This window comes from Curcuma longa, chromosome 8 (assembly GCF_044706935.1).
Source record: "Curcuma longa cultivar G26 ecotype Majalengka, Jawa Barat chromosome 8, ITB_CL_G26_1.1, whole genome shotgun sequence".
Taxonomy (NCBI): Eukaryota; Viridiplantae; Streptophyta; class Magnoliopsida; order Zingiberales; family Zingiberaceae; genus Curcuma; species Curcuma longa.
Window position 1 is genome coordinate 12,210,713 of NC_133868.1, and position 11,964 is coordinate 12,222,676.

Genomic DNA, 11,964 nt, shown 5'->3' on the forward strand with positions numbered 1-11,964 from the left:
GGTTTTGTATTTCTGCGAGGAGTTGCAAGTATATCATGGTGTAGCAAAAAGCAAGGTTCGGTGTCTCTATCCACGACTGAAGCAGAGTACAAAGCATCTACTCAGGCCGCTCAAGAGTGTATGTGGCTTCGTAGACTCTTTGAAGATCTGCACATACCCATTGATCAACTCATTCCTATTCATGGAGATAATCTGAGTGCAATCAAACTTACGTCTAATTCTGTCTTCCACACAAGGACAAAACATATTGAACTTGAGCATCATTTCATTCATGAGAAAGTGCTCGATAGGATTATTGATATGGTCGCAGTTAAAAGTCAAGACAACATTGCCGATATTTTTACAAAAATACTTTCGAAGGGTGCATTCGAAGATCTGCGATCAAAGCGCGGATTAGTTCTGAGAACATCACTTTAAGGGGGAGTGTTGAATTATAAAGTGATGTTTTTTTGTTTTATTTTATAATTTAAAAGTTTAATTATTGTCCAAGTCTTTAGGATAGTTTTTGTCCAAGTCTTTAGGTGTTTAGAATTTATCTTTGTGATCCTAATTTATAGGATCTGGTTTTACATGATCCTATTTTATAGGATCTAGTGATAATTTTGTCCGAGTCTTTAGATGTTTAGAATTTATCTTTGGGATCCTAATTTATAGGATCTAGTCTTACGTGATCCTATTTTATAGGATCTAGCGATAGATTTTGTAAAGCCTATTTATAGGCTCTTTCTTTCTGGTTTTAATGCAAAAGAGTTTTTATTATTCCATCTTCCAGATATTTATTTTCAGTAATCTCTTCTCTTCAAATCTCTTCATATCAAGTGTTTTCTTTGCGGTTAATCAATTCAATATTCTTGAAGTGATTGGAATTTCGTCGATTCTGATTTTCTCTACAGTGTATGTGTTAAAATATTATTTTGTAGATGTAATCATGTCAGCTAGTACACCAATACATAGTGCTTAGATTGTGTTGAGGATTGTTGGAGGTTAGTAAGTATTGATGTTATTAGAAATTCAAATTCAAAATGACATATTTTGTCATGTAGTTTTATTCTCAATGGTCATAGTGTTGCTGTGTATATATATAAAAAAAATAAAGAATGACAGTGCACTCTAGTTCTACATGGAGGCATGTAGACCAAGATTTGAAAGATTTTTATTATCATAATTTTTTAATAAGTAATTTGAATATTATTGATATTATACAATATTCTTTGATACTAATATTTTTGATATTATTGTAAAAAAAGTATACATGAGAGGTAGACCACGAGGAAGAATTCAAAACAACATGGAACAATTATTGTCAGAAGTTGTACAAGGACTTGATGTACAAGTGGAGAAAAAAAGAAATAAAGTTATCATATATACCAAATGAGATTTGGGATGCATGGCAGAATATTCGGGTTGTAGAAAAATGATAGCAAAATTCAACGATTGCTCAAACCAATAGAAATGTTGAGGTCAGTGACCTTAGAGCAGTCGGAGTATAGTTAATTGATGATTGGTCAGGATTGCAGTAGATAAATCAGAACAGTCGATGGATGATCAGTCAGGACAACAATCGATGGGTAATGAGTTATTTTGCATTACTAACACTGCATGATTTTGATATTGATTGATTTTTATTTATAAGAGACTCAAGACTTAAATGCTCCTAATAAATAAAAATTCTGAGATGTGTTGACCTTCAACTTTCTTTTTTATTTATCAATCATTAAACATTAAAATTGATTCTGTTAATTTTAATATTATATGCAATTCTAATTATATTATATTTTCCAGAAATAATGTATATAGAACTTCAATACTTGAATCACTAACAATTTGATACTATATTCTGGAATTAAGGTATGTATTCTTTTAAAGAATATTAAACTTATGTTAGTAATTCAGTTTAACTTTGCGTATATCTATTTTAACATTAGCTTCATTGTTTGTGCATTATTCTACTTATTATATTCTGTGTTTGTTTTATTTAATAATCTATCGTATTCTACTTGATCGATGATGAAACTATTTTATTTTTTAGGATAATGATATGTTTGTCTCAATCTTTTGGATATGATTTGTATCATGAATATACTTTGTATCAAAGTTTGGATATGATTTGTATTGTGGATATTATTTTATGTATTATTTGGATATTGTTTGTGATATGATTTAGGGTTGTAAATGTTGATTGTATTTTGTTGGTTTATTGTGTATTGTTTGTGATATGATTTGGATATATTTTGATGTAAACAGGTATACATTAGAAAAATAAGGTGTGATGTTGAAAATTATAGAATAATTAATGATGAATTTTTAATTTTCACCACTAATTTCCGTCCAAATGATAGCGACCGAATTATAATATCGATCGCTAATTTAGTGACTAAATTATAATATTAATCACTAATTTAGCGACCGAGTTATAATATAGATCGTTATAAAAAAATTGTATCGCTACATTTTGCATGGAAAAAATATTCCATCTGCATATTAGTAATCGAATTATAAATTCAATCACTAATAATAACGACCAAAATTATAAGTCGGTCACTAATCTTAGCAACCGACATATAGTTCGATCGCTATATTTAATAACCGAATTATATTCAGTCACTAAATCAATTTATGATGAAAAAGTTCACGATTTTATTTTTTTTCCGTCGTAATTCAGTCGTTAAATGGGATTAGCAATCGAACAACAACAGAATTATCCATCGTTAAATGTGGATATTTTTATTGTGTTAAGTCATTTAGATCAATCAAGTTGAGCAAACTTGAAGGGACTAACATGCCCAATGAACTAGACAAGTTAGGCAAGCGATTAAGTCATAAAAGTGGTTAGGTTGAATACGTTTAATGGCCAAACAAGTAGGGCATACTAAGTATGCCTATTGTGCTAGATAGGCCAAGTGGACAAGTGAGGCTAGACAAGCCAATAAGGCCTATTAAATGGACAAGTGAGGCTAAATGAGTTGAGCAATAAAGAATCAAATCAATTAACTGCCGATATGTTAGACAGACCATTGGTTGGGTTTAAAAGACTAATTAAGTTGATCAGGGCATCAAACCAATGATGTTGGCAATGCTAAGAGTTGATAAACAAGCAAGGTGAGGTAGGTGGCTTGGATGGGATGATTTAATCGATCAAGCAAGGTGAGGTAGGTGGCTTTAGTTGATTTGTTGAGAATGAGTAGGTTGTTCCACTTGGTTGGATTAGCTAAGTCTCTGATCCAATCAAGGTTAGTAGTCCATCCAAAGTGGTCAACTAGCATTTTGGCCAATGATGTTGGTCATGTTGATCAAACTATTAAGGGTAGCAGTGCTGATGGACTAACTAGGTTAGACAATCCAAACATGTAAGTCATGCTAGTAAGATTATTCAAACAAAATTTTTAAATTTGTTTATTTTCCTTTAACAAAATTATTAGCTATATATTCCCTTTTAAAAATTTGATTATTTATATTAGGGAGACAAGCGAAACATTTTTTCCATTATTTTTAAACATGTAACCTAGCGCAATCAATGGGGCTCAAGTATACAAACATGTTATTTTCTAAACAAAGAGTTTTTAGATGACTCTCAAACCAACTTAACACACTAATCGACTTACACTCACATTTAATCGATTGAATCGGTTTAGATATTCCAGTTCTACTAATATACAACCTTATAAGCCTAAACAAATCTTGAGATCGAGCTTTACTACCAACTACAACCCAAAATCTGTTATCCTTGGTCAAAGGTTCTCTCTATAGGCCAATTAAGTAGTCTCTACCTAGGTTACTAACATTATCCCCTGATGATATTTCCTAAAAACATAAGCCCAATAAAAATGTTTTATATTAAATATTTTAAATTTAATTAGAACATCTATCATCAATCTTACAACTTTTAATAAATCAATCAGGAGCGGTCTATTTCATTATGTTTGAATTCAAGGAGCCCACATGATAGGCCCAAATGGATAACGATGGCGGCCCAAACCAATCCCACAGTCATTCGATGGCGACTTCTGATTGAACCACGTGGATCGCTTTCGCCTGCGACGATTTCTGTCGCAGTTCTCTCGGACAGGATCAGCAACATCCACCCGCTTCATGATTCGGGCTCGTGCTCATCCCACCGTCTAACGAACCTACGACCGAAAACGCCCGCCGTCCTTTTCTTCACTGGCGTAGCACCGCTGGCATTGCTTACTAACTAGAAGTTTCTTCTGCGTCTCGGGAGATCGGTGACGGCAGCAATCCGCCATGGCTTGCAGCAGCTCTCTCCACGGCACCTTCGCCCTCCACTTCCCCCTCAAATCCTGCCTCAAGCGCCCACTCTTCGCTTCCGTTTTAACCCCCACTGCCGCTTCATCGAAGCCTCTCCGCTCCGTCAACGGCGGTTTCGGATCCAAGCGAGGCGCGTCGGTTCCCTCTGGAACCGCTTGCGCTTCCTTGTCCGATGACCTCCGCCCGGGCCTCGGTGAGAACCCGGAGGTCGTCATATCAGGGGAGTGGCCGGAGAATTTCTCGCTCCTTAGCTACGATGACCTCCGCGCCTACTTGGAGACCCAGATCATCAACGAAAAGGTCGGTCTTGTTTCTAGATTCTTGCTTATTCTTTGCTTCACTGGCGTGCTGACCGAATCCGTGGAGCAGATGAAGCCTACGGCGACGTTGGCGACGGTGATGTCGACTCCTGTCCGGATGGCGAGGCCGGAGCAGACGCTGGAAGAGATCGATCACAATTTTGAGTTCGTGTCGGGGCTTCCGGTGGTCGATGACCAACTGAGGTGCATCGGTGTTGTCTCTAAGAAAGATAAATCCAGAGCATCAAATGGGGTTTGTTTCGTACTTACATTTACTTCAATCATTACACTTCCACATCTTCCTCCTCCACATGTATTTTGTATGTATTCTTTACTTCATACTAATTTAGTGATCTTTTCCTGTTTCTCATCTCTAACCTGGCGGGGCTCTGTTGCTATTGCTGATAGGAAAAGTTGTTTCATTACTGGCATATGTTTAAAGCCAAAATCTTTGGTATACTTTTGCAGCTGCTGTCAAGTAGATTAATAACAATTGTTATTGAGTTCTCCTCTATTCTCACCTTCTCTACAAAGATCTTATTTTCATTCTCTCTAACAAATCTTACTTTTAAAAACCAAGGAATGCAAGTTAATCTATACTGGAGAGGAATAACGTCCGTTGACCATATTAATACTATTATCACAGCGGAATTTTGTCTTAATCTTTTTTAAGGTTATGGATGGTAACATTTTGCTATAGGATTCATAAACCTTTGTGCGTGATAGAAATAGGTAGGCTCAACTGACCTATGTATAGTAACGAATATAAGTATAAAATATGGAACTTGACACTGCCCTGTTATCTGTGGACAAATTCTATGCAGGCCCCTTGCAGGTTTGCCTGGAACCTCTTTGTCCGTCCTTTAATTTTTTCCTGTCTTGTGCATCACTCATTCTTGTTTGTTATATGTACTTGTTATTTTCCTTTCTCCCGTTCTTATGTTCATCCATTTTTAATACCACGTATACTCCTCTCTTCCTTTCTTGTGGAACCGATTTTTTATGCCATATGCACTCATTTGTAGATCATGCATGCTCATTCTTTAAACCATGTACACACCTTGTAGCAAAGTTTGGTGCTGCCACACATAAGTTTTAACCTTGTTTCTCTGCACAAAAACTTGTGATATGATTTCTGGTCCTCTTTCATTTATGACACACCACACATAAATTTGTGTAATGTAGTGTTAATCACCTATTCGATAATTGGCATGTTAATAGTTGCCAGCTCAAATGTGATGCTGCTGTTTGTTCTTCCTTGTTAGTCCTATTAGCAAGGGCTGTACCCTTTTAGTTGTGTCTGTTTGTTTAAAATTATGTGGTTGTGTCAGTTCTAGTTTCCTTCCATCCTAATTTATCTTTGCTTAACAACATGTTGGTACATCATATAAATTATTGTATATGCCACTACACTAATGATAAGTTGTAGTTCAACTTATGGAATTTTATATTTCCATAGAAAGCTGAATAAAATATAGGCACATTGTCATTTTGATATTTTAGGATAGAGAGTTCCAACTGATTTGATCTATTTTGAAAGTTTCCAATTTTTGCAGTTACTGTTTTTGTTCCATGAAGAGCCTAATTAAAAATGGATAAATTTTTATGTTTATCCATTCATCTTGTTCTATTTTATGAAAATGGTTTCCTTATTGAAATTGCTTTCTAGCTGCCAAAGTTTTCCACATTTTTTTAATACACTTTAGATGTAATTCCCTTTTCTTAATATTTTCCAATCATTGCTAGTAGCTACACTCACTTTTACTTGGTAAACTAGAAACATTTGTAATACAACTATACACTTAAAATTTTATCAAGCATTTGTCCTGTACATAAGTGCTAGTGAAACATTACCTTATCTCTCACACAACATATAAATCTTCTTCTAGGGTTTGCATCCGTCCATGATGTCTTCAAGACACATGGTTGACCACAATGACACATCTCTAAAGTTGACACCCTTCTGTCTTAAATTGGTTTTTCATGCATATCAACAGCAATTAGTAAAAACCAGTGTAGCATGATTATCAGCATTAATTATCAGTTTCCTAAATATTATAACACAATTGCAGTGCTCCAAGCATTTACCTAATTGTTGAATATGTTTTCTTTATTTTGTGCCTATAGAGCATTAAGAAATTATATTATCACGATAAGAAAGACCTTAATGCTTCATGCTAGTCTGGGTATCATTTCAATAGTGCCATGCCTTAACAATTAGGAACAAAGAGCTTGATTTTCCCCTCCTCTTTTCTTTTCTTCTCTCTGCTGTCCTCTTCTTTCCCTCTGTACATGTAAACAAGACCTTGATGTTTCCTGTTGCAGTTTCAAAGAGTCTGAATCTACTCATTAAGGATGGCTTTCTATATTTGGTCTGACCTTCTACACAATTCCCTTTCTTGGATACAAAACCTTTAATGTTCATTACTATTGCTCTTAAAATTTAAGGGTAACATTCTACTGTAAAAAGAGTTGTGGCTAAGTTGAGACTATGTTGGCTAAACCTATGATGAGAGTTAATTTTGCAGTTGAATTTGATAAAGCTGTTGTGAAATTGTAGTCAACTGTTCAACCTAGAAAGGAAAGGACATGATATACCATAATTTCTAATTTTATCACATGTATTTTTCAGTATTATTGCATTTACGACAAGCCATATATTCCAATTATTTAGAGTTAGCTGATGTGGCTAGAAGTTATATTACTTTAGTAACCCTTCAACTTACTGGTTTCTTGTTCAGAAAATTCTAATCATCAATGAGTAGAAGTTAATCTATAAAGGCAAGCAATCAAAATATCAGTTAAAGCAAAAAATAGAGATAAATTTTTTATAAAGTACACATCAAAACATAATAAGAGTTTAACCTAAAATAATTTCTATATCTTAATATATTTATGGGTTTCTATAGTATACATACTTTGCTTTCATCTGCAATATTGTTACAAACACTCGTCCACCAGTCCACCTGTTGCTATATGTATCCATATATTTGCCTTTGCAGTAATCTCCAATTTCAATCATTTTTATCCTTGAGCTGAGCCAAATGGCCAAGTATTGGAGCATAATAAGTAAATCAAGTGTTCAATCCTCTTTTTGAACATAATAAATAGTAGTTGTTACCATTTAGACTTATCATCTTACTAACGATCACTTCCATCCATTAAAAACCCTGTACTAATACCACTTTTGGGGATCATGGAATACATCAGCTAGCAAATAGTGACAATAAAATCATGATATTCCAAAACACTAGGAAACATTAGGATTTACATGTTAAACCCCTTGATGGATCAAGAGTAAAAAGACATGAGAAATATAATCTACTAATGAAATATGGAAAATAAGTTTGTCTCCATAATCATCATGCGCAAGAGATAAAATCGGAACTAGGCTATTTTGTGGGAATCAAATACAAATACCTCAATCTAGAGTTTGCCCATCATTTGTCTCAAGAATGGGTCCTAAATTTCCTCTCTAAGAAATCTCCCATCAAGTTGGTTCAAAAAACTCTTTCCGCTTGTCTCACAGTTTCAAGCACTCTTGGAGATCTCTGCGAGGATCCCCAGATGCTGTTAAACTTTGGTACACTCTTCAAGAAATTATTGTGTTGAAAAAAATGCTGAACCTGTCACCTGCAAACTAAAAAGCAAGTGTTGCTGCTCTGTCCTGTATGTAGCAGTCTACTGCCTATGGTTTGCCCCCAAAGGAAAACCACTTCTCGTAGGGTTTCTTTACTGCTATGTGCCCCTTGTTTATGATTGGTACTGAGTGAATGGCTCATGTGTCCTAGACTGGACACACTATGGATTGATCCCAATCTCATGGGGTTTCTTTACTGCTATGTGCCCCTTGTTTATGATTGGTACTGAGTGAATGGCTCGTGTCCTAGACTGGACACACTATGGATTGATCCCAATCTCATGGGGTTTCTTCACTGCTATGTGCCCCTTTTGTGGATTGGTACTGAATGAATGGCTTATATGTCCTAGACTGAATAGTGGCTCCATGGCCCTAATTACCTTTGCATGTTGGAAGATAGATGGTAAATTATTTAGGTGGAAAAGTAAATAAGTCCATATCAAATCATCTAGAATTGAATTCAGCTGTTGCTTAAAAAGGTGTCATGTAACCACATCTAGGAAGTCATTCTATTTCCTATGCAAGGTTCAAAATTTTGAACCTGTGCCGAAGTTTTGTTATTGATTAGAACGATATTATTTCAGTATTGTGCCGATATTTCGATGCATGGTGCTAGTAATGGATTATAGTTGAAGAAAGAAGATGTAGCATAGGAAGAAAATATTGTCTGTGTCGAACATGATTGTAAATTTTATACTATGCTGAACTAAATGGTTGAAATATATCATTCTACTAAATTATCGAAACTCGACACCACTCAACACATACAATATCTCCTTCCTTTGCTTCTTTTCCTTCCTTTTTCAATCTTCAATCTATCACCGACACCATACATCAGAGTGTCGGCATGATACTGGAACGGTATCTTTCTAGTCAAAGACCAGAACTATCAATTTGAGATTTTGAACCTTGCTACCAAGTGGTATTAAATTTCGATGATTTATGGAATGATACATCTCACCCGGTAGTGATATTATTTGAAACCATGTTCCTGTGTAACTTTGTCCTCTTATTTTGATTCTACCATTCTCCACATGTTCACTGGTTTCCATTTGATGAATAAAAGATTTCTATCTAGGATCACTTGTTTGCCAATGTTGGATCAAAAAGAAATCCAATTTTCCCCTATATTAGTTCTTGCAACTGTATTTGCCTAATATCTAATTATTGCTTTGTAGCTGAAATCCAAGGTTAACGAAATCATGTCTTCTCCTGCAATCACACTCACAGGTGACAAGACGGTACTAAGTATGTTTCCTCAGCGATGATGCTTTTCTTCTATATACGACACCGCACTGTTAGATTTGGTTAAGAATTATTTCCTATGGTCAAAATTATGCAGATGCAGCAGCTTTAATGCTTAAGATGAAGGTCCACAGGGTACCTATATTAGATGAGGAACAGAGGGTTATTGGTAAGAAATGCAAAATGATAAAATCTGTTTATGCTATGTGGTAATTTAACTTATGCTATGATATATCACTTGCTACTAGTAATTAATATACATTTTTTTAAAACTAGGAATTGTTACTCGGACAGACATATTTCAAGCACTGGAGGCGCAGAAAGTAGATCCCGTTGTTTAGATCATGCCGGCTTGCTGTGTATGTATATGGAATAAGCGAGTTAAGAGGCTTTTAATGTAGTAAATTATGCACCTTCTGTTAGCTTTTTCCTGCTCTTGTATAGTTGTGCTGGTATATGATACGATGAGTTGTTATCGTAGAATACATATTTGTATCTATGACCAAAGCCTCTTGATAACGTTTGACTGTGAGATATGCTGATAGTATCATACGCCCTGTAGCAAATATATCAAGCATTCCAACCAAGTTGAACCATGCATTAATCCAAATTCAACTCTTATACATCCGGTCGATCATGATACGTTTCCTGGATCAATTACTTGGTAACCTGGCTAAGCACAAAGTTGTCCTAGCCATTTTAGCTCGGAGGTAAAGGCCGATGAGAAAAGAAATTCATTGTGTGAGTTTACTATAGAGTTGCTCTCGTGATGTCATTTGTTCTTATAAATAATTTTGTATCATCTTAACATCTCTCATGGCAGGTGTCTACTATGTGCATTACATTACAGAGAACTTGCCCCAGAATATGAAGTCACATGCATGGTCCTAACATGTGGCGTAGAGCCTAATTTAAGGTACAACTTGTGAGATCGTTTATTAGTAGCCTAGTTTTTGTATCGATCAGGATTCTTAAAAGAAGAATTAGAAAAGAGAGGCTAACCTATATGCAAATAAAATTCGAACATTTGAACAAATTACTATAGAAGTTGTTGGCCTCAAATCGGTAAAATTTATGTTTAATGTAAGTGTGTTATATGTAATCTTAACCCTATCTCACTAAGCTCTCATCCCCACTGATACTCATAAATATAACAATTAATTAAAAAAAATATAATTGCATATAATTTTTTTTTTAAAAAGTACTTACTGGTTATTAGATCAATACAACCATCTGCGAAGAGTTTGAGTGCTTCAAGGATGTAAGTGAATCAAATATCCTTAAATTTAGTATTTAACTTGACAAAAGTTTATTTAGGTTCATGCAATACATAATAAATAAATTTGAAAATTTTATTAAATTAAATAAATAAATTTGAAAATTTTATTAAATTAAATAAATAAATTTAAATATAATAATATATGTTCAATTCATTAATATTTATAAATAGATAATATAAACTGTTTATGAATAATATTCATGAATATTATTCACGAACAAAGTTAGTGAATCATATATGATCATCAATAATACTCTTATCAATATGGTAAATAAATAAAGAAAATTTTAAAATAAATTTATATTATCAAGTTCAATAATCAATCAAATAAGTTTTAAAATATAAAAATTTTAAACAATTGAACGAGTTTAAATTGAAAGCTTAATAATATCTAAATGAATTAAACTCAAGCTCATAAAAAAAAATTAAACCAAGTTTGAACAATCATTTCAACGGTTTAATTCATTTTAAGTTCAGCTCTATTAACTTATCAAATAAGCTTGAACATCAAAAAAAAATTTTGGCTCACCTTGGCTTATTTACATCCTTCATCTTTACTTGCGGGCATGATCAACGCCCCCTATCTTAGGCTGAATGACATATTGATTTGAATTGGAACCAAATTAAAACTATTGATTTGTTGTTAGTCTAAAACTGGAAAAGAAATATACATTTAATTAAAAATAAATTTGAAATCTCTTACTAAGCAAGGCTTTATTGGAAATAAAAAAAATGTTATGATTTAAGGTTTATACATTTGTTCGAATAAATTTTCTCATTCAAGATTATGTAATGGTTTTTGAGATGGTAGCAATGTGAAAGCTTACTTGATTGAGTTGTTGACCAAAGTAATGACTTGTTTGATTAATAGGCATTGTATGTATTACATGTTTAGGTGTTGAAAAATGGATAAAAGTTGGAGCATAGTGAAATAGAATTAGTTAGAGGTGTTGGTGCAATCATGCCCCGAATCTGAAATTTTGATGTTTGACGAGTATTTAAGTTTAGGTGAACATGTGGATCTCACTTGTGTGACAAGTGTACAAGAAAGCCCTTGTAGATCTGGAGATCGGATGTAAGACAAGAGAAGTCCAAGAAGACCGAGGGCAAGATTCTTAGCAAGGAGAAATCCTTGTAGGTCGAAAGATCATATGCAAGGTGTGGAAGTCTAAGAAAATCGAGGGCCAGATTCTTGGAAAAAGGAGAAAGCTCAAGCAGATCGCATGATCATATAC

At 34.2% G+C, this 11,964-nt stretch overlaps 1 protein-coding gene across 1 annotated transcript; it reads left to right on the forward strand.

Annotated features, from left to right (window-relative positions):
* Nucleotides 1-4,184: 4,184 nt before the first annotated feature.
* Nucleotides 4,185-9,969, forward strand: LOC141833613 (uncharacterized). The gene is made up of 5 exons (XM_074721095.1): nucleotides 4,185-4,566; nucleotides 4,636-4,818; nucleotides 9,384-9,453; nucleotides 9,548-9,619; nucleotides 9,727-9,969. The coding sequence occupies exons 1-5, from the start codon at nucleotides 4,243-4,245 to the stop codon at nucleotides 9,789-9,791; spliced, it is 714 nt and encodes a 237-aa protein (XP_074577196.1). The 5' UTR covers nucleotides 4,185-4,242; the 3' UTR covers nucleotides 9,792-9,969.
* Nucleotides 9,970-11,964: the final 1,995 nt, after the last annotated feature.